At 39.5% G+C, this 25323-nt stretch overlaps 5 protein-coding genes across 12 annotated transcripts in view; 2 read left to right on the top strand and 3 right to left on the bottom strand.

Moving 5' to 3' along the window:
* Positions 1 to 509: 509 nt before the first annotated feature.
* prpf38b (pre-mRNA processing factor 38B) lies at positions 510 to 4382 on the bottom strand. The gene is made up of 6 exons (XM_079568589.1): positions 3957 to 4382; positions 3375 to 3443; positions 3103 to 3254; positions 2958 to 3018; positions 1774 to 2009; positions 510 to 1683 (listed from the first exon to the last, which is right to left on the bottom strand). The coding sequence occupies exons 1-6, from the start codon at positions 4155 to 4157 to the stop codon at positions 1026 to 1028; spliced, it is 1377 nt and encodes a 458-aa protein (XP_079424715.1). The 5' UTR covers positions 4158 to 4382; the 3' UTR covers positions 510 to 1025.
* A 445-nt stretch (positions 4383 to 4827) lies between these two features.
* LOC306972434 (EEIG family member 2-like) lies at positions 4828 to 8217 on the bottom strand. Its single transcript, XM_079569033.1, has 11 exons — positions 8015 to 8217; positions 7218 to 7338; positions 7049 to 7078; positions 6673 to 6789; positions 6449 to 6495; positions 6024 to 6127; positions 5858 to 5953; positions 5594 to 5795; positions 5370 to 5506; positions 5205 to 5268; positions 4828 to 5113 (listed from the first exon to the last, which is right to left on the bottom strand). Exons 1-11 carry the CDS (start codon positions 8158 to 8160, stop codon positions 5071 to 5073), a joined length of 1107 nt encoding a protein of 368 aa, XP_079425159.1. The 5' UTR covers positions 8161 to 8217; the 3' UTR covers positions 4828 to 5070.
* A 660-nt stretch (positions 8218 to 8877) lies between these two features.
* LOC306973347 (mitochondrial adenyl nucleotide antiporter SLC25A24-like) lies at positions 8878 to 11731 on the top strand. Its single transcript, XM_079570258.1, has 10 exons — positions 8878 to 9252; positions 9407 to 9533; positions 9625 to 9712; positions 9784 to 9895; positions 10267 to 10425; positions 10516 to 10668; positions 10755 to 10862; positions 10936 to 11103; positions 11177 to 11324; positions 11469 to 11731. The coding sequence occupies exons 1-10, from the start codon at positions 9082 to 9084 to the stop codon at positions 11648 to 11650; spliced, it is 1416 nt and encodes a 471-aa protein (XP_079426384.1). The 5' UTR covers positions 8878 to 9081; the 3' UTR covers positions 11651 to 11731.
* Positions 11732 to 13196: 1465 nt separating this feature from the next.
* prkab2 (protein kinase, AMP-activated, beta 2 non-catalytic subunit) lies at positions 13197 to 16183 on the top strand. 2 transcript variants are annotated; one of them, XM_079568629.1, is made up of 8 exons: positions 13197 to 13311; positions 14693 to 14885; positions 14948 to 15105; positions 15180 to 15273; positions 15460 to 15490; positions 15601 to 15734; positions 15817 to 15885; positions 15956 to 16183. In XM_079568629.1, the coding sequence occupies exons 2-8, from the start codon at positions 14727 to 14729 to the stop codon at positions 16031 to 16033; spliced, it is 723 nt and encodes a 240-aa protein (XP_079424755.1). In that variant the 5' UTR covers positions 13197 to 13311; positions 14693 to 14726; the 3' UTR covers positions 16034 to 16183. The 2 variants fall into 2 exon arrangements, with proteins under 2 accessions (XP_079424755.1, XP_079424754.1); XM_079568628.1 differs by having other exon boundaries at positions 15376 to 15490.
* Positions 16184 to 17215: 1032 nt separating this feature from the next.
* The window catches only part of LOC306972674 (myomegalin), a 33221-nt gene continuing 25113 nt past the window's right edge, over positions 17216 to 25323 (bottom strand). For 2 of the 7 annotated variants that reach the window (XM_079569374.1, XM_079569370.1), the window contains 17 exons: positions 25147 to 25264; positions 25025 to 25076; positions 23962 to 24200; positions 23783 to 23875; positions 23010 to 23246; positions 22795 to 22926; positions 22598 to 22714; positions 22257 to 22440; positions 22045 to 22166; positions 21724 to 21948; positions 21502 to 21603; positions 21154 to 21368; positions 20943 to 21086; positions 20736 to 20874; positions 20609 to 20655; positions 20408 to 20459; positions 17217 to 19541 (listed from right to left, as the gene is read on the bottom strand). In XM_079569374.1, coding sequence (XP_079425500.1) covers positions 19423 to 19541; positions 20408 to 20459; positions 20609 to 20655; positions 20736 to 20874; positions 20943 to 21086; positions 21154 to 21368; positions 21502 to 21603; positions 21724 to 21948; positions 22045 to 22166; positions 22257 to 22440; positions 22598 to 22714; positions 22795 to 22926; positions 23010 to 23246; positions 23783 to 23875; positions 23962 to 24200; positions 25025 to 25076; positions 25147 to 25264 — 2337 coding nt within the window. In that variant the 3' untranslated portion in view covers positions 17217 to 19422. The other 5 variants (XM_079569371.1, XM_079569369.1, XM_079569373.1 and 2 more) reach the window with 5 other exon arrangements.

The following is a 25323-nucleotide window of genomic DNA, read 5'->3' as shown; positions in this document are numbered from 1 at the left end:
TGACAGCCTTCATTTACACTTTATAAAATGAAGATGCACAAATGTCTGTAGTGCATGTAATGTGTGTAATGTAATAATTAGCTTCATCAGTAACAATACCTAAATGCTTGATCTAATCTAATAGGCAACAGGTTGTCTTGAATGATCTTATCCAGACTATTTCTCTGTGCTAAAAACCTTTGTAATTTTAATGTAGTTTATAATTAATATATTAAGATAATTTAACAGTAAATACGGAGATGTACTATTATCTGCTGGTGTAGCCTTGCATTTTACTTTGAAAATATTATCAGAATAAAATAAACTTACAAAAGACAAAGCCTTTTACTGTCTCGTTTCTAGTCAACAGCAACCAGAGAAAACCTTACACTAAATGTCCATGTCTTTCCCCACAAATGGAACATAAGAGATATTTACTCAGAAAACAAGTTGGTCCATAGTTTGTTTTTGTCTTTTATTAGAAAACAAAATGGGCAATAATTCGGACACCACAATTTAGTTTAGTTGTGTACTACAATCTACCCTTTGCAGTTTGCTTTTGGAAAAAACATTCTCAGGCTGTCAATACACAGTAATGGACTGAATTGCAGTGCATCATAAATATAATGTATTATAAGATTAAAGATTCAGATCATGCCCAATTAAAGCGTCGGGGATCAATATCCGCACACACAGGTCTTCAAATATTTTAACCTGACATTACAAGGACTGCTTGAGGGAACAATTTTAACAATCCTTCATGAATATAAAAATACAGCAGGAAATGCAACTCAGACCACTCTAGAGTCAACAACCCTTTAACGTTATGTACAACAAACCCATGTCTTCCTTAAACAAACTGTAAACATTAAAACAAAACAATTTTACAGTTTTAAAAATAAACTTAAATTTTAGGGGCAGACGAATTGCAAAAATAAAGAGCAACAATCCACTGGGCCAAGACATTTCCAGATGTCTGACAAGCTAAAATTACAAAGGTCGAGAGAATGGAGTAAAAACAAAGAAAGATTTCCCGGGAACACAATTCAATTAATGCTCTGACTCCTTCTGCGTTCGCCGTGTTTACTGTATTCATTATTAGACTCGCGCTGATGATGGGATTTTTCTTTGCTGTGGCTGCGTTTGTGAGAGCGCGACTCTCCGTCTCGGCCTCGTTCCTTCTCCCGGCTGTGGCTTTGCTCACGTTTCCGACTTTTTTCTTCGTCGCTCTTGTGTCTTTTTTCCCTGCTTCGACTTTTGCTCCTCTTAGCTTTTTTCTCCTCTCTGTGCCGCTCCCTGTTGTCTTTATGTCTACGATCCTCCTTGTCCTCCCTGTTCTTCTTGTCCCGGGATCGTTCTCTCTCAGATCCCCTGTCTTTGTGAGTATCCCTGTCTTTCTTCTTGCTCCTCTCATCTCCTCCATCCCTCTCTTTGTCTCTTCGCTCCGTCCGCCTGTCCCGGCTGCTGCTGTGACTTCTTTTGCGCTCACGGCGGTCTTGGTTTCTGTCTTGGTTTCTGTCTGGGCTCCGTGACCTCCTCCTCTCTCTATCTCCCCTGTCTCGGTCTCGCTCTTTCCTTTGCCGGTCCCGCTCACGTTCTAACTCGCGGTCAAAACTGGGACCACGGCGTTCTCTTTCACGATGATGGCTCCTGCTTCTTGAACGTTTCGGTGACTTTCTTGGACTTGGTGACCGACGTGAAGACCTGGCAATATTAAAAAAAACAGATGTCCAGAGGTTTGGTTTGTTTAAGAATGACAATATGTTAAAAGCAGCGTTTAGTGAAATTTAATACCTAGAACGGTGACGTTCCCCTTGTCTTCCTGTTTCTGCATCTGTTGCCTCTTCAGTCACTGCCTCCTTCTGAGCAATCTTACGAGGCCTACTTTTCATCTGTTGATCTATATTCTTCTGCACAGGCACTGGGATACGCGGAAATAACGTGGAGAACCATTCCAATTTGGTAAGGAAGGAGCGGAGCATCTCTCCAATGGTCATGACACAGCCACCTCCTGCTTTAACATCAAGCTCCTGAAATTCAAATGAAGATAAAATAAGCAACTAAATGAATACAAACACGTTTTTATGCAAATTGATACATTTTGTGATGTTCAAGTACTGAACCTTCACCTCTGTTCATGTAGCTTAATATCACAACAAATACGTAAAACTTAAATGTATGCATTTAAGAACTGTTTTGCAAATTTGGATGTTGTGGATTCTGTGTTTACAAAGTGAGCCTTGAAAGCACACGAAGAACACGGACACTATTGCTGTTCTTAAATGTGCCAGGGAACCAAGTGTCACCGAAAAACTTATTGGGTTCAACACCAAACAGATGATTGCAGAGTAATTAAGAAATGCCCACATTGTATGCACAGAGATAGATTGGAAACATGTGCACACGATGAATTTTAATTTAAATAGTAGAGAACAGCGTCTTTGCACTCACACACACAAACCAACAGTGCTGAGATACAATATCCAATTCACCTGCAGGACAATGGATATCTAAAGAAAAACAAACACGGGAATTAACCATGTGGGAAGAATATGAAATTATTTGTTTAAAATAAAAGTAAGAATAACATTAAGGCCTGGTTGCACAGCTTAATGCCAATTGTAATAAAACTGTGAAAACTCAGTACACAGCATTAACAGACTTCATATTGGGATCTTGAATGTATAAATTCTGTGTTGTGTGCAACAAGTCCTTAGAATAAATAAATGCATGCTTGCTACAAAACTAAACAACAAGGTTAACTCATATGCTACTTACCAAGATAAATAGCAGGGACATAGCAGAAAGTAACCTAACTGCTTTAGTTTAAGGAAACATTGGAGACAATTAAGCCAAATGAAGGCAAAGGTGAAAATCAGCTATGAGCATCACAAGGGGTATGTGCTTAAGAATGGCCTGCAGCTCTATAAATAAAGGGAGGAGAATAAAATTTAATTGTATTACCCGAGTTGACATACCTCCTCATCATCCAAGAAACCATCATACCACTCAATCAAATCAGCTGGGGGCTGAGTGTACCTGGAAACAAAAGATTAAAGTGTTACTAGACAACATTACAAGCTGAAACATAAGTGTTTCGCATTCATTCAGAATAAATCATACCTAATGTACATGAAGCCAAGCGCTCGAATGTAAGGGGAGTCTGAATGTGTGATGAGACCCATCAGCTGTTTACGGGTGAGTTTCAATGTAAATAGTTTATATAAAAGACAGAAAGCAGTTGACACAATTCCACCCGTTCCAACTCCACGTACCTAAAATCAAAATAATGTAAACAAATTTAAAATACATTAAGCAATAGATTTGATAAAAAATGTATGACAGTAACGGGATGGCCTTTTAGGTATTACAAAAGGACGTACTTCTTAACTTACCCCTCCGCACATTCCAGTTTGGCCTGCGGTCTTTCTGCTTCCCTTTTCCCAAGGTTCAACATGAGTTACCTAGATAAAAAAGATGCATTTAATACACAACATACACAAGTGTTGACAAAGGAAAAACTACATACGCAACGGAAGTGCTCTCGTGGATTTTCATCAAACTCTACTTTGGCTAAAGGCTAACAACAGCTATTACACGATCAATCTATTTCCTTTGGAAAAGCATAATTCGCTTACAATAATTCTAGAAAAAAATGGCACATATTGTATTTTGTTTAAAAATGGGCCACTTCCGTAAGTCTACCCCAGGGTAGCTGTAGCCACTTATGTAGCTTACCACCACAGTATGGTGAGCATGAATCATAAACGTGATTGTAAAGTGACTTCGAGCGCCTAGTAAAGCGCTAAATAAGACTAATGCATTATTGTTACTATTATTATTCATAATACAAATCTTACGTCGATGGTACACATTAATGCATCCGACTCACAGTCATAAAAGTGCGCTAGCTACAACCAGTGTTACCTAATCGTGAGCAAACCTAGCATGCGGGTTAGCGACTGTTGTTGGTTTACCTTGAAATAAATTTCATCTACAACTTCGTGGTACGTCTTCAGCTCATAAAGCTGAACTTTGAAGTAGGGCGATGACAGCACATTGGTAAGAATCATTGGGTTTAGGTTCATAGTCTTTTCGTTGCCCCACAGGGGCAGTACATTTCCATGTTTTCCTGGCGCAGTTTTGCTCACGGCCTGTGCTGGTTGCTGGTTAGCCATGATTCTCGAGTCCCACGAATGGTCCCACGCCGATAGCAGCTCACTTTGCAGTAAGGGCTGTTTCCAAATACTAGTCCATATATGATTCAAAACGATATTTCTTTCAACCGCAATTGAATATTAACCAGACTTCAGCTAGTTGTAAAATGTATCGATGTCGATGAAAACAACTTCCCGCCGTCGTTCGTTACAGCCAGCCAGCCTGAAGTCCTCGTTAAACAGGAAGCTGAACCGGAAGCAGTGAACCACAAGAAGTCTGTTTCAAAATAATATATAACAAATAAAATATTTCTATGGAGCTCAGTGATGTCATTATGGGATTTGCAGCAAAAATAAACTATTTTTATTTTAAAAAGTCGTAGGGTAAAATCCAGTAGTGGTTGTTCACATTAAAACACTTACTAGTGTAATCACTCACGACTAACGGAGTTGTTCCGCCGCTATTTTCTTCACTTTTTATACTGTTTTTGGCTTGTTTGCCTTTTACGTAAAATCCATTGGTAAAGTCACACATTATCCAGAAATCAACTGTTTGACAGTGGTTTACAAAACAATTACTAAAATAACATTGTAGTGAATGAATTGCAAATGGCAATAAAATATGAGCTTATTTTATTTATCAACAAAGTTTACACACACACGTGAACAAGCTTGTGCACAGAGAACAGTACAAATATATAAATAATTAAATGTGGTCCACATGCAAACCAGCTATGTATAATTTAACATTATAACAGATGTATTCAAGTTTGAAAAAATAAAAATCATTTACAGTAACCCAAGACTGCCCACAAGAGGGATCCCATGTTTCCAAAGAAAGAGAAATGTCCAAAGAGTGAAGCTTAAGCAGTTTTCAGTGGCACTTTCACTTCTGTCAATTTTGTGACATTGCTTATATATGCCTTCAGAAAGCCTAGCGCTGGATCACCACCTGTTCAAAAGCTCCAACTGCAACTCTGAAACAAAATATCACAATAAATCACATGGCTAATTGAATATGGACAAGACTTACTGATACAGCAGTTTCATACTTTGGAACTCACATACCGTGTGTATTGACTTCCTAAGGTTGTACTCCCATCAGGTCCAACAAACAGGCTCAAACCTTCTTCTATAGAAACAGCATATACATCACACATGTTGTCAACTAGACAACCATAGAAAAAAAACTCTTTATTCTTAAATATTAAGCAAAGTATGTAGCATACACACCTTCTGCACTGGAGTCCAACAAGCCATGACTAAAATCCTGGCTCTGCAGGATTTTCTCTATTATGTCATCCGCGTTCACTCTTGTGGCATCAACTCGCTTCAACTGGTTCTCCACAGAGCTTTGCTTTACAGGCTGCCTAAAAGAGGAGCATATCGTTTCACGTGGTAGTAAGTTATCTGGCATTTCATTCATTTAAATAACCAAAGTGATTTATTTTTTTTACCTTGGGAATTTATTGGGAGTTGAGGGGTGTTCGTGATCTTTAAGACTTGAAAAGGTTTCAGGGAGTGCTGTTTTCCCGTTACTTCTATCTGAATACTGCTCACTGGGTTCAACAATACTCCCAATGCCTGTAGAGACTGAATCTCCAGAGGCGTTTCTTTGGTGACTAAGTTCTGTTAAACTGGAGTGATTGGAACTGTAACCTGGAAAGAAAGAAGTGTCAAACCGAGAGGGAATATCTTTTTTATCACGCACCAGATCTTACCAGAGATTTTTGAACGCTGACTCGCATGACTTGGAGTTCTGGAGTGACCATAAACTAGAAGACCCTCAGGGACAGAAACTGACTTCACTGGATTTTCTAAAAGTTAACAAAACATTGACAAACTGATTTGGCCATTCTATTTTGGAGTGAATTTTTTAATGCTTACCTTTTAATAACCGTGATATGTGCTGGTCCTCACCCTTTCTGTCATAAAGAAGGCTCTCTGCTTCAGCCTGTGGAATCCCTAGTGTCATAGCCGTAGATGGAGGACTGCAGGCAACATGAAAAGCACCACAATGAGTAGTGCAGCTTATTGGTATTGTTATAAACTTTCAGTGAATGGAAACTTATGGGAGCTTTGAGAACTCAATCATTGCCCTAACTACATTTACAGTACAGCACATTCTGTGGCAGCTCGTATGATGAGAAGTTCAGACTTCTTTATGTGTATAATAATGATCATCAGTGGATTAACATTGTATTAGTACTAGTAGTGTGCTTTTAAAATCGAAGCTTAGTTTGAAATATCCTTCTAATGCATAATATGCAACATCAACACATGTATCTACAATTATAGTTCAAGATTATTACGTTTTAAAACAAGGGTCTCCAGACAAGAGCTGTGTGTTGATGACGACCTGTAAAAATAAGGGGGGAAAAAACATTTTCAAATTGCATAACAGCTTCTAATATAATTTAGAATGGTTACTATTTGATAATGTTACTATTATTATTGAATGTTTATCAATCCATGACAGAAAATGTTAGACAGGTCATCAGCTTTTACCTCCATGATTACTTCTAAAATGTAGTACCTTTAATATTGAATTGTCCTGTCTGGTATGCTTTGTGTCATAGCCTTCAAGAAGACATCGTCGAATACTGCTACCAGACCCAGCAAATTCAGACAAGTTCAAGTCAGCAAAACCCAGCTGTGAATTTGGGACAGAATGAAACAAACAGCTGTCAATAAAGCACAAACATTAAAATCTTAACAACATGTTCTAAATTCACAGCTAAATTCACAATGAGGCTCAGAGATAGCAAAACCTAATCTTTAACAGAAGTTATTCTTTAACAAAGGAAATGACATTTGAAGGTAATCAAACATTACCTGACCTTGGAACTTAAACATGAAAAAGAAGATTGTCTAATATGGATAAAACAAACTCTGGTAGCTTATATCATTACCTTTGTGAAGCTTTTTCCACCCTTCATTTCCTAAAAAAAAGTCAAACAAACACATATTTAGTACTTCACTATTAAATCATTTAAAAAACTTTTTTTTAAAAATAATTTTGTATGAAAATGAAAGTCAACAGACGTCAATGGAACATGAAAATAATATTGGCTTTTATACCTTACGCACAGACACCCGAAATACACAGGGGTCCAGAACACCAGTTGCTGTATTAGCACTGATCTTGCAGACTAAAGAGAATCTTTTACACCAGCGAACACAGTTTGCGTGGACAGGTTCACTGTGGAGAAATCAAAATGTTTCATCATAAAATCAATGAGTGACACAGTAGTGGTACGGTATATAATAATTCATAGTCTAATTAACTTTTCATCCGTTGAAAAACAAGTGATTATGAAACACAGTAGGACAAATGGCTGTTTTCAGATTAAAAAATAGATGGCCTTATAGTTTGTGTTGTATTTTCAAAAGATATGAAAATAAATTCTGTGAAATATAAAATCTATCATTTAGTGACAGGGTCTGTCATCTCATTGTACAGATACTGCACTACAGGGTGTGCACATCTCTGTTAACCCTCAACATTGTAAAATCAAACAACAATTCAGACTCCTCTGATTTGACTCTGTTGCCTCTATATATACCATTATATATAATATGAAATAGTATGTTATGTTAAAAAGTAATTGAGATCGTAAGAAGCAGCAGGCTGCTGTGTTTGCAAACTGTTGTCATAGCAAAGTGTTGGCAGCCCGAGTATGACATGTGCTTAGCCAAGGACTTTTTTCCAAGTGAATCACTGAGATAATTATGCATGGCCATGTTACCACAGTGCTATAGCTTAGAGGCAGAATGGTGACTGTGGGTAACTTTTTGATTAAAAACAAAAAAACAAAAACCGCATTACCAATAGTTAATATTAAACTTTCACTCACACTGCAGAACTTGTTACTTACCGGGAAGACGCTTCAGAAAAGCCTCCATCAAGGAGTCTCACTTTACAGAATAATACTCCATTTACAAAGGGAACAGACGTTAGTTCCTCGAGGTCAAAGTCTACTTTAAATTCAAATCTCTTCTTCTTCTTCAGGAGAAACGACATAATGAGGTGTGGTGAGAAGGTGACAGACAGCTAGCACTCTCTCACAGCTGCGCACTCACTGTGGACCTCTCGATGTTGCAAGTTCAAACTTTTTTTACCCGCCCACAACACCCATGACTTCACCACAACTACGCCAACTTCTCACCAGCTGTTTTGTTGAAAAGGTCTCCCTCTAGTGGCCATTTGGGATATTGATTAGAACCAAAAAAGAATCAAGAGGAATTAAATTATATCCTCCGTTGTCCTTTTTTTTAACCTATCGTGTTATTATTATTATTATTATTATTATTATTATTATTATTATTATTATTATTATTATTATTATTATTATTATTATTATTATTATTACTATTATCATTATTATTATTATCATTATTATTATTATCATTATTATTATTATTATTATTATTATTATTATTATTATTATTATTACTATTATCATTATTATTATTATTATTATTATTATTATTATTATTATTATTATTATTACTATTATCATTATTATTATTATTATTATTATTATTATTATTATTATTATTATTATTATTATTATTATTATTATTATTATTATTATCGTCGTCGTTGTTATAAAATCATATGGGATTTTTTATTTTTTACATAGAATTATATACATTTTTATTTCCTGAACCAAGAAGTGGGCGGGTCTTTTGAGCTCCATTAGGCTACGTAGCCAAACTAGTCCCGCCCTTCAGTACTGCAGTTCCCATCGTGCCACCACCACCGATCACGCCTTTGCAAGGGACACCTTATTTAAAAACAGTATCCCTATTGCGCTTGTTTCCATTGGCACATCGACTATACATCTGTGTGGGATACTTGCGCAGTTCATGGATGCATAATGTGTGAGTGATCGTGTAACATCTGGGATTTGTGCAAGGAGACGCAAGCTCTATCTCTATCATGTTTGGAGCGGGTTTACTACGGACTGCTCGCTGCTTGGATGCCGACAGCGAGAGGTCATACCAGGACTTGTTTGACAGACTTGATACTAATAAAGATGGCAAAGTGGACATCGCGGAATTACGCGCAGGACTCAAGGCGATGGGCATTTTCCGCCACGGAGCTGCACAGGTAATGATACAGTATGAGGGCATGTAGCTGCTAACATGTCACAGCCTGTTGGCATGAATTTCCTCTAACGGGCTACTACCACAGCATAATAATTGTGTGACTTCTCTCTAGTGGTGAACTACTGAACCACTATGTTTCCTCCTCCTCTCTGCAGAAAATTGTCTTATCAGGTGATCAAAACAACGATGGGACTCTGGACTTCAATGAGTTCACTAGATATCTCAAAGAACATGAGAAGAAGCTGCGGCTCACTTTCAAAAGTCTGGACAAAAACAATGACGGTATTATTACATTCACGGCACGAGCTATGCAACAAGGACATGCGGAAAATGTCAAGAATGTTTACAAAACCACCACTCTGTGTTTTGCCAGGGCGCATTGATGCCTCAGAGATCCAGCAGTCCCTAGAAGAACTGGGCATTCATGTCAGTAAAGAGGATGCGAGGAAAATCCTACATAGGTTGAAATATTACTTAATACATTTAGTGATTGAGTTATCTCCCCCTTGATGATGTATGTTTGTTTCTTTAGCATGGACATTGATGGCACTATGATGGTGGACTGGAATGAGTGGAGAGAGCACTTCCTGTTATATCCTGCTCACAACCTGGAAGAGATTATTCGCTACTGGAAACACTCCACAGTATGTACTGTGTAGGCAGATCAGTGCCTGTAATATGGTAACAAAAATGACAATCTACCATAATGCAAGCCAACCCAGGGCTTCACTGATTTATAGAATATCCAATTTTTTGCGGAGGCACAAGAAGCACTTTTTATAATTAGGTCACAGGCTTGCAGTGACATCATCAACACCTGCCCTTCTGTGCAAACAATTGCTCTTCTCCTTATAATACCTTTGTGTCAGTGTTCAGGCTTATATAGGTAACATCTGTCATGACTTCTTTGACATACGGAGTTTACACCATTGCTTTCTGAAATGGATTACTCTAGATCTCTTAATCCCCTTTTCAACACAAAGAACACATTTAAAGACATTGAAATTCCTTCAAGGTTTTGGACCTTGGTGAAAGTCTTGCCATACCAGATGAATTCACAGAGGAGGAGAAGAGCTCAGGCGGCTGGTGGAAGCAGCTGATGGCCGGTGCTGTGGCAGGAGCTGTCTCCCGAACTGGCACAGCGCCTCTGGACAGAATGAAAGTTTTGATGCAGGCAAGTTTGTGAATTTGAAACCTTTTAAGAGCCAAAACATCTCAGCTCTAAGTGCTATTTAAATTAATCTTTTTTTTCTTTCAAACATAGGTACATTCTTCCAAATCCAACAAGATTGGTTTAGTAGGTGGTTTCAGGCAAATGATCGCCGAAGGGGGATTGTCTTCACTGTGGAGAGGAAATGGTATCAATGTTTTGAAGATCGCCCCAGAGACGGCGATCAAGTTCATGGCTTATGAGCAAGTACGATAATATATATGATTCTTTACATCCATGGTCATTGGATATATTTTCTAGAAAGATGCATTTCTTTTCCTTTTTCCCCCCAGTATAAAAAAATATTAACAGCAGAGGGGCAAAAAATAGAGACACACAAAAGGTTCATGGCTGGCTCACTGGCCGGAGCAACAGCACAGACGGCTATCTACCCTATGGAGGCAAGTTAGCCAAGCTACATTGTAATGCATGCCATACAGTTTATTTATTCATTTTCTGGCATTTACATAATAGGTATTGAAAACTCGACTGACCCTACGAAAAACAGGTCAATTCTCAGGAATGTTAGACTGTGCCAAGAAGATCCTGAAAAAGGAAGGGGTCATAGCTTTTTACAAAGGCTATATTCCAAACCTGTTGGGGATCATCCCATATGCGGGGATAGACCTGGCCGTTTATGAGGTAAACTAAAGTTCATTACTGAAAGATTATCGCCTACAGCACAAACTAATCTCATATTTTTATACCCCCTTAGAGTTTGAAAAATACTTGGTTGTCATACCACACAGACTCCACCAACCCTGGTGTGCTGGTGTTGCTGGGTTGCGGCACGATCTCGAGCACTTGTGGCCAGTTGGCGAGCTATCCACTTGCACTTGTTCGTACACGGATGCAGGCGCAAGGTAAACATTGAGACAACCCCTCTTCAAAAGGGATATTGTTATGGGGCATTGTTTAAACTTAAACATCTGTAGAAATATACATATGACTCATTGCAAAGTGAGCTTACGCTGTACTGAAAGTTGCACCTTGTTCCTTTTGTCCAGCCTCTCTAGATGCATCTGACCAGCCTTCAATGAACACACTTTTGAAGAAAATTGTGGCCAAAGATGGTTTTTTTGGACTGTACCGTGGCATTTTACCCAACTTTATGAAAGTTATACCCGCTGTCAGCATTAGTTATGTTGTGTACGAGTATATGAAAACTGGCTTGGGAATTTCTAAATGAAACACATTTTTTTTCCTGTTTTAGTCAGAACAATCAACTGAATTGAAGAAAACTGAGATATGGTATATATATATATTGCATTTGTCTTAGTGGATGGAGTGGGTATGGTTTGCTCCCATGCAAACGCATATGTAGCTAAAACAAATAATACGCATGCTTTACTACTGATAAAATCCAAAGTTGAGCTGATAAGAGTTCACTTATTTTGATAGTAATTTATTCACTACTGAAGTCCAAAGCTATATTTTATACGCATGTAAAACTGAGAAGCATTCACTCAAAGTCACTGTATTATATAAAAAATTACGAAACTGTGACCAAAAAACGTGCACATATTATGCAAACATATTCTGTCTGCTACGTGATAACTGTATCATCATACAGACTGTGTATGATGACAGATCACACTTCTGTAATGTGAAATTGTATATACTCCAACTTAAGTTATTTTAAAAGATTGTAATGTGCCTTACTGCATGTACCTGGTAAAGAATGCGAAACTATGGATGTTAGCACGCTGTTTGACATACAATCATTGTGCATGATAAATTCAATTCAATCAGCTTTTGTCAATTCTACTTCATGTGCCGAGAATCGAAATGTTGCTTTCCTCAATCCATTGAAAAAACAAAACAATAATTCACAGAACAATATCAATTAACTTATGTGCACAATAGGGGTCTAGGAGAGGGAGGGAGGGGGAGAGTTCAGCCTCCTGATACTGAACCATACACTGAACCCAAGGTGCTGAGGGTGATGCAGCCCCCACGGTGGACAGTTTGTGTATTGCAAGAAATATTAATAAGCACAGATAAAGCATTTCTGGGAGCAATCTTGTCCCTCAGCACCTCTAACCAATATACATTCCCACGGCTCAACATCCCGGTGGATGAAGTCAATTGATCACTGATAGAGAATCATGGATTTTTAAGCTCTTGAGTCTCAAACACAAACCTGTTCATTATGATTTTAAAATAATGAAATCAAGAAATCACTCATCATGTGCACTAAATGTATGCTTTAAGTTATTTACACACAGGACCCTTCGCTATGTTGGCATTATAGATTGTTGGCATTAAAGGGACTATACGGAGTTTAAAAATGTTAAAATTAAGTATTTTCCTCCCCCTACATGTTCCAACAATTCCCTAATGTGTAGAATGAGCTCAGACCTGTTCACCACAACTGCCTCTAATATCCTGCACTGTCAGGAGGTGTTACTTCGGGTCCGAAGTGTCATGCACGAGCTTAATATAGAAGGTGCAGTTACACGTATGACCTGAGGTGGCAGTAGAGAGTATAAAATCACAAACTTGCATCTAGCCCCTTTAAGACCAGGGCCATAGAGTGGAATCGCTCTGTGAAACATCCCCATCTGGTGGACTAAACGAACTGACGAAGCAGGGCCTAATGTACAAGTATGTAAATGTAAATACACCTATAACATATAAACCTATTCGATCCTATTTACTTGTTGCTCATTTATTATCATTAATACAGATCCTGACGTGACTGCTTGAGATGATTAATGTGTTGTTTGCTATAAAGCGACGCCGCTTGTTTTGTCCTTCTGATGCGCCGTACGGGGGGCACTAACTCCAGTTGTCGTGAAAGAGGCATTTTGCTGAGAACAAACTGCACGGAACAGACAGCAGGCTTTGGTAAGTCTGAGTCCTCTGATCACGGATAGTTTTAGCTGTAATGGTGGTTAATCAAACGTACAGGGCTGCCTCTTCGAAACTAACTCTTTACACAGAAAGCTAAAAATATTCCCAGAGGTGAGAGCAGAAACACTTGTGGTGGCAGTGACAGCTCGGGTGGTCTGGTCTGGCTACTGTAGGACATCCATTTTAAATGACTCACCGTTTGATTTAATATGAATTTAGTTGAATAATGATGCTGAGTAATGATCCATAATGATCCATAAAGATTCATAATGCATTATTTATTGCACAGCTGAATGGGTCTTGGACCATTATCTGAGTCTATCTTCTCATGATGATGCAATTATTTAAACATTTCACATTTTCAACAAGTTCACATTTGGTCAGTCACTGTTTTTATAGTTTTAGGAAGGCTTGTCTTTACTTGCGTTATGACTTGCAAATTATCCAGTCAAATGTCTCCCTTGTGCATTTCTCTTCTATATTATTTTCAAATAGCCTCTATCCTGTTAAAAAGAAACAGACTTGAACTGACTACAGATTGAACTGACTTAAAATGTGTAACTTATGTAATACACAGTGTTATGATGCATTACTTATATTATGTATTATATTTATAATGATTTTGTAAGGAAGAAATAAAGAAATAATAGGCCTATTTATAATTTAGAATAGTTCTTTATTGTCATTGCAAAATTAACACACAACACAATTATCTTTGGGAGCACACATCTCTACACATATCTTAAAAGTAATTTCAAGTGCTGGCCAGTGATTTATGCCTTGGCCTCATGACATGCCCTTCTCGCGGGGCTTCACTACCCTGTGGAAGAAGCTCCTTGTCTCTCCTTCTGGGCCTTGAGAACCCTAAGATGGCCAGAGGGAAGTGTTTCAAAAGGGCGCTGTCCTGGGTGAGTGCGTCAGTGAGAGGCTCTGTGGTAGAGCCCTTCATGTCAGGTCTTCGGAGAGATGAACACCAAGACTTGAAGCTCCTCACCTGTTTGACCTCTTCCCCATTGATCCACAGACTAGTCGGCAGTTCTTGCGATTCCTAAAGTAATTAACCAGCTCCTTTGTCTTGTTTGTATTCAGGAGCAAGTTGTCGTCATGGCACCAATCTGTGAGTGCCCGGACCTCTTCTCTCTCTGTAGGTGCTCTCGTCATTGTTCGTAATTGCTCCACCACGGCTGTGTCATCTGCAAATTTATACAGTATGTGGTTGGATATGTGAATAGGTTTACAGCCTGAGGTGTAAAGGCAGTACAGAAGTGGGCATAGTACACTGCCTTGGGGGACGCCTGTGCTGATATTGGTCTGTAGGAGAGGAAGTCTTTTCCAATGGCAGACATTTTTAAACATAGTGTTCATGTCTTTTCAGGTCAGCTGCTCTACAGTATAAATAGCGTGACACTATGGGCAACACAACGGACAGAGTGGCTGGAGATCGCCATGGAGTCAAGGCTCAGCGTTCAGACAGCAGCGGCAGCCACAAAGACCAGGAGCCCAGCAACAAGATGATGGACAGCACTGACGACCCCAACATCTTTAACACCCACGACCCAGAAAACAAAGTAAAGAAAAACATCCTAATTCTTTATTAAACCATAAACTAAAACTCACCTACATGTTTTAGACTTCAGGAGACAAGGAGTATGCTCCTGATCTGGATGACCTGGTAAAGACCGGTCCACAGGCTCGGCCCACTGTCATCCGCTGGGCTGGAGGAGGGAAAGAGGTTTACATAGCTGGCTCCTTTAACAATTGGAGTACAAAGATACCACTCAATAAGAGGTAGACATTTCAATCCTTTGGATATTTTCTGTCACTGTTCACGAACCTGAAATGACCCAACGTCTGCTTTGAAGCCATAATGACTTTGTAGCAATCCTCGACTTACCTGAAGGAGAGCATCAGTACAAGTTTTTTGTTGATGGCCAGTGGGTCCATGATCCATCTGAGGTATTTATTTATTATTTATTTCATTAGTTGCAACATTTTGAATACCTTTTAAAGAGTGCACACATACACATTTAAGTGCATACATTTTAAATTCCTTTGCAGCCCGTTGTAACGAGCCAAATGGGAACGATCAACAACCTGATTCACGTCAAAAAGTCTGACTTTGAGGTTTTTGACGCTCTGCAGGTGGACTCTCTGGAATGCTCCGATTCTTCAGGTCTGCTCCATCAGGATATTCGTTATTCTACATTATAGGAATCACTTCATATCGCTTTATGGCAAAATTGTGACCCCATAAACAAAGCTGAATAATAACTTTTCTTTCAGATTTGTCCAGCTCCCCTCCTGGACCATACGGGCAGGAACAGTACATATTTAGACCAGAGGAACATTTTAAAGCACCACCTATACTCCCACCACATCTGCTACAAGTTATACTAAACAAGGACACCAACGTTTCTGTTTGTTTATTTCCTCCCTTTTATAATTAAATTGGTGCATTAATGAATTTTATTTCTTTAATAACTTGTTTCCTCTTTACAGTGTGACCCTGCTTTATTGCCTGAACCCAACCATGTCATGTTGAACCACTTGTATGCTCTGTCAATAAAGGTAAGTGTACAGGAGTTGTCTGACAAACTAATATCCTTTTCCCCCTGACTCATAGTATTTGTCTTTGTAGGATGGAGTGATGGTGCTCAGTGCCACTCACAGATACAAGAAAAAATATGTCACCTCTTTGCTCTATAAGCCAATCTGACTCACCTCAGATCCTTTTATTATTTTTCTGTCCAATCTGTTTATTTAGCCAACTCATCTGCAAAGTTTACACTGAAAGTAAAAGCACTTTGATTAAAAAAAGGTTGCTCACGTGATCTAAAAGGGCTCAGAACCGAGTGGTATTGTGTAGGAGTAAAAGTATTATGCTTTGATTTTGACATCTTTACAGAGACTGATCGATTGTTAATTGCTGTTTGAAACAATTTGCATGTGTTATAATATGCATATACGAATGACTTGACCACTCTTGGCCTGTTGTATTGTGTTCCTTGTGTCATTTTGTCATGTTGGACTCCACACAGAGCAAGCTCAAGCTCTTCTTTGCCTTCTGCATGTAGGGCTGGAAATGTGCATGTAAACTGCCTACGCTGTTTTACCTCTGTGTCTTCTAAGAGATAAATGTGTTTATGAAAAAAGGCCTTTTATCACAGCATACAGATTTTCTTTCGGAGCCTTAGATTCACTGTTAGGATAAAGACTAGTAACATTTCATGCCTTTTTGACACTTTCTCAAGCACTTTACCATCCGTGTAGCAGGAGCTTCGATAAGCTTTGAACTATGCAGTCGACACCTCTTGTACTGAAGATGCATTTTAATTTATTAAGTTTGTGTGTGTGTTGTATTTATTCTACAGTATAAGAAGTCACTATTTCATTGAGTGGTTGGAGTCATGACTTTTGCAGTTTGTGGCATAGTCTTTTGCACTGATCTGTGGACTTGGTGTTTTATGGTCTATAGCTTTGGGAGAAGTATTGTCCTCACTCTGATGTGTTCATCCAAAGTTGTATTATGTAAGACGTTTTTTAAAGGAGTTACATGAATATATCACTTGTACCCACACATTTTGTCTAATGTTTTTAGATAAAATGGCAAGTGACGTGTGTGTGTGTGTGTGTGTGCGTGTGTGTGTGTGTGTGTGTGTGTGTGTGCGTGTAAACAAACCTTGATTTTTACAAGTGTTTTCGAATGTTTCAAATGCTTTGCTGAACCAGTGTGGAAAGGATTTTACTTGTTTTCAAATAAAGTGTTACTGTACGTTCCTAGATCCTGTTTATTACCCCTATTTTTTTTGTTCATCTTCAACTGTAGGATGGTAAAGGGTTGTGTGTGTGCGTGTTACACAGTTCTATGCACAAAATGTGTTTTAAATGTTTTATTTCTTATAGCAACATTGTCTCAACACAACACACTTTCATCAGAAGCGGGACCTACATCCTGCATCAGTTTCTAATTTCTTATGCAAAAACAACATTTTTATACATGTCACATAAAAGCTGTATATACAAACGCAACTCATGACTTGCTGCAGTACCATGTCCTTACTAAACATCAAAAAGGTTTTGTTTACGCTCTAACAAAGTGCTTAAATTCCCATTTTCATTCAATTAAATAAATTGCAATTATTTGGTATCTAGAAAATCCAACACTTTCAGTGAAATGCTTTGCAACAGTCATTACTGAGAAAACTTTGAGCGCAAACAAAACCAGACTTGGTAGCTCTGATTGACGAGCACCATTTCAAGGCAACTTCACCTCAAAGCTTGATGAAGCAGCTCTCCAGCTAAAAGCTCAAAGGCAAGCGAAGCAACATACACCAGAGCTTTCTTTAAGGTGGATATAGGGTAATATATTATGCGGTATCTGTGTAACATGAAGGTTTCAAATGTAAAAGACACACCCTATATTACACTTAAAAAGTGTACATTCCTACCGCACACTGCATATGAATCACATGGATGTAGCATGAGGAGATAGATGCTTAAAATAAAACCCTAACCAGCTATTGCACTGCTACCCAGGATATCAACTTTGCCAAAAAGCAAATGCTGTAAAAACACTCAACTCACACTCATTCCATTATTTACAACAAAAAAGGCAACAAAAAACAAAAACAGCTCTCACTTCAATACATGGTTACATGAGGACAGTGATCCCACCAGTAGTCTGCCAAAGTTTGTGACTTTTGAAAACCCACCTACATTATTACTTCCACAGGAATGCTTCAGTTTGAACCAAGAGAAATAACTCATAACGACAGTAAAAGGTTTTTCGGCCAAACACATCTTTACCACTAATCATTCCTTTAAACTCTAGGGCTCTTGGTCCAAAAAAGATCATTTTGATCCATTATATTTTGAAAAAACAAAAGAACGCTCATGTCTAACAGTTACCGTCTCTGGTTCTGCTTGTGTGTCATTCACATGGATGCGGCATGTCAGTGAGAAGTTCAAAGTTCAAACTCTGGCAGCTACTGGCAAGCCCCTGCTCCATGGTTTACCCATACTTTATCATGCATGGACACTCTTTGAATCAAACAGTGATGGACTCCATAATACTGTGATAATAATGAACTTGTGTCAAGGCAAATTCTAGTGTAGTTAAACAAACTTGTGGTGCAGCATAATAATTCATCAAACATAATTATTGCACATGCTCATATGAAAACTCCTTTAGAGAAGATACAATACGCAAGAATTAAATGCAACTGTTTTGCCTACGATGTTTTTTCAGCTCTCAAGCAAATATTTTAAGATAAATCTATGCATATGTTGTTTTTTGTCTCAATGCCAGTCAAAAGGAGACCAAATTGGCTACTTCTTAATTAATTAATTAACAATTGTCCTTTGGCTTAAATCTGTCTTGTTTGTCCCCCACAAATACATTTTCAAACATTATATATCAAGGATCTGACCAATAAGCAGTGATAACGAACAGACATTCCTTCACTGTGTTGTAATACATTAGGTTGTCATTGCATTGAATTTGCAAAACATTGTCCTTTTTTAATATATATAAAAAAAGCCAGAGAAAACTGCATTTCTGTGGCAGTCAGCCTTGAGGTTGTCTTTGAGTGGTCACTTTCACACATTGTATAGTTTGTTGTTGAGGTGGTGTGCAGGATTCCTTTCACAAGCCACTTGTAAACATGCACGAACATTCCATCCACAGGCTGGCTGGCTCTCACATGTGGGCAATCCTAGACAACTCTGGGTTTGGTAAGAAAACCTTTATGCTTACATGTTAATGAACCCAGAGTAACTTCAGGAGCAACTCCATCCAGCTCCTTGCATAGGACGTACGTCTCTGAAACCATCTGAGACACAAGTCAAACACTTTCTTTTGTCACTCTCATGGCAAGGCAAACTGCTGACTGATCACTCAAAGACAATATGGCTGACGTGGCATGGTAAGGCTTGCAAACGCAGAATATACTGGACGTGTATTGCCTGTAGGGACAAAGGGAAGAGAGGAAGCTCTATTGAGGCTATAAATATTGAACTGTTTGTGAAGGGTTTGCTGGTGAAAACCCAGGGAAATAATGGCTGTTTTTTTGCTTTAGAGGTGATAGCGTTGAGGCTGGTTTAAGTCTAAAGCAGGCATTGGCTGGTACGCTTCCTGGTAACCATGCGTCGACTGGCAGGAAAACTGGAGGTCATGACACCGCAATCAGTAGACCATTGTCCAGCGGCCTCTCCGAGCTCTTCAGCTGAAAAATATTAATTAAGCTTAAGTTCATTAACATTGTACGAAAATATGCATTTTAATTAATATAGTAAGCTACAAACCATGTTACAGTATTATAAATAGTGTTCCAAGATGCAAAACGGAAGATGAGTGATTAGGAAAGCAAAAGAGATTCTGCTAGACCACAGCAACCCAACCACACATGTGCATTATGCTGCCTATGCCCTACTACACTCGTGTATATTATTTACATGACCATGTAATACCAATACCATCAGACCTGAAGGTCAATTATTTTTCAGGTCTTGAGACAAGAACACAGTGTAGACTGAACTTGGAAACTATGCCATGAATGCACTGTGGATTTCAGCGACCAGTGTTATTAATAGCTAGACCTTTAAACTGAGGACGTCTAAACAACACTATGTTTATCTATGAGGGGAGATCAGGCCTTAGAAAACACCTTCAATCATAACATCATTTAATGTGTGTATGAGTTAATTGAATTCAGGCAAAATTATTACTGTACTTCATTTTCTCTGTATCAAAATAATACTGCTGATAAGGTAATGCTGAAATCCTTTCAATGAAAAGAAAACAATATAGGAAACAAAAAGAGCTGAATACAGAATCATGTAAATGTGTGTCAACACCACAAAGGCTTTTGGTAAGTCTTAACACAAATCCAAACATGAGTGAAAACACAATGAATGTGGGACTACAATGATAGTATGTTAAAGCAGTGAATCCAGCATGGTTAGACAAAGCAGGTCTATAAATGGTGTAAAAATAATCCAGAGTATTATTAAATCAATGATGTCCCTTTGCTTTATGAGTGAATGGCAGCGAGGACAACACTGCACAAGACACACGATGCCAGACAATTACCAGAGTAAGGAGAGGAAGAGGAGCTAAGAGCAGACAGTCTCAACTCGTTCTTCTGGGTATTTAAGAAACACAGTTTAAAATGAAGAAGGACTGACATGGATTCACAGAGCTACACCAGGAAACATTAAGGACAACACAACTCTGACAATTTAAAATGTAATTGATAATACACTACAACATATGCTTTTAAAATGTTATTACCTCCAAATTTGTCCGTGCTTTCTTCAGCACATCCCGAGTTCTTGACACTGTAAGAAATAGTCATAATTTGAGTACGGTTGAGTAACGGTACAGACCTACATTCTACAAGAGGGTCACACAAACTTACATTGACTGACTATGAAGTGCTCCATGCTCTCTTTAGTGCGACTGGTGCTTCTCAACCTTTGAATTGTCCCTTTAAGCACCTCTTCCTGCTCAGACACGCGCAGTTTGAGGGACAGAATCTCTTCTTGCAGGCACTGCTCCTGAACCAATGAAGCAACATTTTCACTCACTTTTTCACAAGCATTATCACACCCTGCATTTCACTGACCTTCTTAAGGCTGTGTAGAGAGGCATCTGTGCTGGGCAGAGCTGCTCTCCAAAACATCTTCAGCAGAGACGTAGTCTCCTCAAAGATTAGTCTCAGAGTTTTAGTGTTGGTGAATAAATTCTTAACGCAACTGTCGTCCAGGACCTGCAGAGGAGATATAAGTGTATGAGAATATCCACATCACCTTCATGGGGAATATTCGGTGCCTTACCATTTCACAGCTCTGTGTCTGGTGTTCTTTCAGTGAAGAGCAAAGGCAGGACTGTATTGTAGACTCTATTTGATGAACAAGACTGCAGCCCTCCAGAATCTGCTGCTGCAGAGCACTAAAGTCATCCACATGTCCGATGACGTGTCGGCCATTACGATTTGCAAATGATCCATCAGGGGCCTCTCCCTCCAACTCAGCATGAGGGTCAAATGTGTCTGTTGGTAAAAAAAAAAAAAGGGGGAAGTCATGATTTGAAATTGTAGCATATTTACAACTATTTGCATCAACTACAGCTTTTATTAATAACTTGTGAGTTAAGCAGCATGCGGAGCAGTATAAAAATCACACCAATGGTAGTGCTATGGCAGTCCTCCAGGTCTGTGTAGGGAGGACCAGGGGATCCACAGTTAAACAGACCAATGTCTCTGACTGGTGGAGACGGAGCAGGGTCTGTGGAGAACATACACACACACACACACACTCTCAGAGCAGGCTAGAGTTAGGCACACTGCACTAACAGACCACAAACAGACGATGCTGTTCACTCTGCGAGAGGCATTAGTGTCTCACCGTGCAGCAGCTGCCGTCTGTAGAAGCTGTCTCGCTGTGGGCTCGCGGTGAGGGCACGGAGCATCCGGGGCGAGCCCAGCTTCTGCTCCAACTGTTTGTGGAGCTCCAGCTGCTTGAAGCTGCTGTTCTCCTGGATGCTGTTCTGCAGTTGGGCACGAAGACTCCTCACCTCCCCTAACAGCTCCGCAAGCTCCACTGGCAGCATGGGAAGCTCAGACAAGAAACCTGTGCACAGAAAGATAGCTCCAAAATTTAATTGCCACCACATGGCACCTTTGTGTTTCAAGCCAACGAACAGAAAATGAAAGGATTTATAATTACCTTTGTTTGTCTTTGTCCTGGCACACACTTGGTCATAAACCTGCAGTTCACTCTGCAGTGAGTGGATGAGCTCCCGGCTTTCACAGAGCTGCTGCTGGAGAAGAGACACGTCATGCTCAAGTCTGAAAATAAAGATGACAATGTCAGGCCAGAACGCGATTAAGGCAAACAGCATTATAAGTCTCTCTGAGTCTAATTTTAATCAAACAAACTTGTTGGTTTTCTCGAGGTTCATCTGTCGCTCCTGTCTTAAGGCCTGTAGCTGCTGTCCCTGCTCTTGACTGTGAATCTGAAGACGCCTCAGCTCCTCTCTCCACTGTTCTGCCTCCAGTTCTGCTTGTTTTAGGCGAGCACGTGCTGTGAATACTGCATCCCTCAACTGCCTCACCTCTTCACCTACAAATAGAAGCAAAAAGATTTAACATATATATAGATTTACCATAGACATAACAGATACATAGATTTACATAGATTTAACAGATACATTTAACAGCATCTAATAAATATCTCAATCTCTGGTGTTAATGGTTGATGTTTGTTTGAGCAGTATTACCTGTGCTGGCCTGAAGACGTGACTGTAGGCTCAGATTCTCCTCTTTGAGGACTCTAATCTCATTGGACAGTTGAGTAACTGTGTCAAGTCCTTGAATGTAGATGTTTGTGGGAGCTCCTGGATAAAACAACATTTGCATGTTACATATGAATAAATATTCCTTAACATTGCTCAATAAATGAAGGTGGCATTAATACCTCCTTCACGCCCCGTGCTGGCCAGCCTCTCCTCCAGCTGTTGTCGAAGTCTCTCGTTTGTTCCTATGGACTCCTCTAAACGCTGCCGTAGGCACTTCACCTCCTGTAAGTGCTCCTCAATCAGATGCATTCCTGAAGAAAAGTTTCACTTATTCAAATCCATTTCCATTATCATCAGCTCGGTCACAGTCACACAGGTGTAGAACAGCTCTTACCTGCTTGGCTGCTGATGGCATGTCCTGGCAGATGTCCTGTTAATCCAGAGTAGCTTCCAACTGGCTGAGACATGCTCTCCACGTCCCACAGAGTCCCTCCTGTTACTAGACCAGAGTCCGTCTTCAGTGAATAGTCCTCTGGTATACCTCCCAACTGGTACTGTTGAAAGGAATGATGGGATAGCTGGCTGTAGTTGAGGAGGTTCTGTTGGTTGTGGTCAGCGGGAGAAAAGGATCCTGTAAACATTAAGTCCATAAACAATATCAAACGAGTTAGTCAAGTTTCTCTTGTTATTTTAACTCCACTCTTTGCCCCTCACCCCTGCTGTGTTCATTCATCTGTTTATATAGCACATCCAGCTCAGGACGAACAGCAAGGACAGACAGAGCCCTGGGCCGGGGGCCAGAGGGAGAGGTGAAGGAGAGCAGAGGCAATGGGGCTGGAGGAGAATGAGAATGACAGTGGGTGACGGACAAGAAAGGCGAAAAAGATAATTGTTTCTAGTACTGTCGGATAGGTCTGCATAATATCAGGTTATTTGATATTCATGTTTACTATTGCCATTGGGATATTATTTTCAAATTACAACTCTAAATTCCTAAATCAAACTAAGATTGGATCAACATGGTCAGAAAAAAAGATCTTAATATCTTTACAATATTTTTATGGTTTTTTTGCTAAACAGAAATTGTTTTGGTTCACATTGTGATATCAGTAATATTCCAATATATTGTGCAGCCCTTCTGATGGTACGTCTTTGTAACGACCATACCTCCAGCAAAACAACCCGAAGGAGCAGAGCAAAGCATGTTGGGACAGCTGCGGGAAGACTTCAGGGGGCGGTGCGAATAGGGAGATGGGAAGACTACAAGAGGGGAATGGTTTGGGTAGTATAAGAAAGGAAACATGTAACTGAAAAAGAGTTAAAGATGAATACTATTGTTGCAGTACCACTTTGCTCTGACGCTGGCGGCAGTGTGCGCCCCTCCTGGTAGTCCTGTCCGTCCGCCTCCGAGCACAGGTCCAGGTCTTCAGTGCCTCGGAACTCGTCCGACACCAAAGACGTCCGATCTGACTGGTCAGTGGTCTCAGACAGGGCATGGCAGCTGGAAGGAGTCTCTGCACGCTGCTGGAGCCTGGAGTGGAGGGACTCGATGATTTTATCTTTTTGCTGAAGCTCCTTACTGAGTCTATTTGGGGACAAAGAACAAATATATTAGCTTTAGGGTAACAAATAATAATATCCCCAACACCCCAACATCAAGTTTGAAATGTAGTCAAAAATAAACCCGAGACAAATGTTAACGCAGACAAAAAAAACTCCAAAAGTTAAATTCTATGTGTAAGAGGTTCTTACTGTTTCATTTTCTGATGCATAAAGTCTCGGTCTTTCTCTAACAAAAACCTCAGCAGATTGGCCTGCCTGATTTGGCTTTGACTTGAGCTAGTTGAAAAAGACCATAAAGAGTCTCTGTAGATCGGACTGCTCTTAGAAATCATGGTTTTCCACAAAGGAGCCATTTAAAAAGCAAAAATACCCTAGAAAAATGCACAACAAAAATTCTCTTGTAAGCAGTAAGTTGTTCCCACACAATCTCGCTGAGCCTCTTAAGCTCCACTGTGAAGCACCTGCAAGCAGTGCGTTCACCTCAAGTGTCTTAACTGTAAAGGATTCAAGCTGTGGCCTGTGAATGGATTAGCAACAATCCCTCTGGCTCTGAGCGCTGCAGGAGGCCACATGGATGGGCACAAACGTGCAACACTGTGTCACATGACAAGTAAATCACTTGTCCTTTAAATAGGACCAGCTAAAGAGTCATTGCTTCAACAAGGTTGAATTATTTAGTACAGATACATACATCATTTTAAAGACCCAATGTAATTGAGCTTCTGATGAAATTTCATAAAGAGCTAACTATGTTTGGCCAGACTTTTACATTCAGTCCAAGTTTGCTTTCTAAAGGGGCACTGCTGTCATTTAGGCAATCATATCCTGAAAATATAAATATCTCACCTTAAGGCAAGAAGTGTGGCTGTCTTATCATCACAGCCCTCTGAACAGTCTCCTGAAAGCATCATAAAAAGTTAACATGTATTCATTTTAAGGACAGTACAGTTTTGCGAGCGCTTTCTTACTTCCACTAATCTTTGCAACAACTCTCTGTGCCAGAGTGGTGCTTTGGGAAAGCTGCTCTCTGAAACTTTGGCCCATGTAATAGTCAATGTCATTGGAACGAAGTAGCTCTTCAAAAGTCTGTAAGTAAACGAAAAAAAGAGATAGTAAATGAGTCATTTATATTAAATAAATGTGAC

Source organism: Gobius niger (genome assembly GCF_951799975.1).
Source record: "Gobius niger genome assembly, chromosome: 13".
Classification (NCBI taxonomy): domain Eukaryota; kingdom Metazoa; phylum Chordata; class Actinopteri; order Gobiiformes; family Gobiidae; genus Gobius; species Gobius niger.
Note: the sequence above shows the minus strand (reverse complement) of the source record. Positions and strands in the feature narration are given on the sequence as shown.

Bases quoted from the DNA above. Each gene is read 5' to 3' on its own strand.
- prpf38b (XM_079568589.1), bottom strand. From the start codon at position 4,157: ATGGCTAACCAGCAACCAGCACAGGCCGTGAGCAAAACTGCGCCAGGA. The intron at 3,444-3,956 runs GTAAACCAACAA...TTTTTTATCTAG, and splicing joins TAGATGAAATTTATTTCAAG to GTAACTCATGTTGAACCTTG. The intron at 1,684-1,773 runs GTATTAAATTTC...TAATATTGCCAG, and splicing joins GGGGAACGTCACCGTTCTAG to GTCTTCACGTCGGTCACCAA.
- prkab2 (XM_079568628.1), top strand. From the start codon at position 14,727: ATGGGCAACACAACGGACAGAGTGGCTGGAGATCGCCATGGAGTCAAG. The intron at 15,106-15,179 runs GTAGACATTTCA...TCTGCTTTGAAG, and splicing joins AAGATACCACTCAATAAGAG to CCATAATGACTTTGTAGCAA. The intron at 15,491-15,600 runs GTCTGCTCCATC...CTTTTCTTTCAG, and splicing joins GGAATGCTCCGATTCTTCAG to ATTTGTCCAGCTCCCCTCCT.
- LOC306973347 (XM_079570258.1), top strand. From the start codon at position 9,082: ATGTTTGGAGCGGGTTTACTACGGACTGCTCGCTGCTTGGATGCCGAC. The intron at 9,534-9,624 runs GTATTATTACAT...GTGTTTTGCCAG, and splicing joins TCTGGACAAAAACAATGACG to GGCGCATTGATGCCTCAGAG. The intron at 10,426-10,515 runs GCAAGTTTGTGA...TTTCAAACATAG, and splicing joins GAATGAAAGTTTTGATGCAG to GTACATTCTTCCAAATCCAA.
- LOC306972434 (XM_079569033.1), bottom strand. From the start codon at position 8,160: ATGTCGTTTCTCCTGAAGAAGAAGAAGAGATTTGAATTTAAAGTAGAC. The intron at 6,128-6,448 runs GTAATAATCTTG...TGTTGCCTGCAG, and splicing joins GGAGACCCTTGTTTTAAAAC to TCCTCCATCTACGGCTATGA. The intron at 5,796-5,857 runs GTAAGATCTGGT...CTTTCTTTCCAG, and splicing joins TCAGCGTTCAAAAATCTCTG to GTTACAGTTCCAATCACTCC.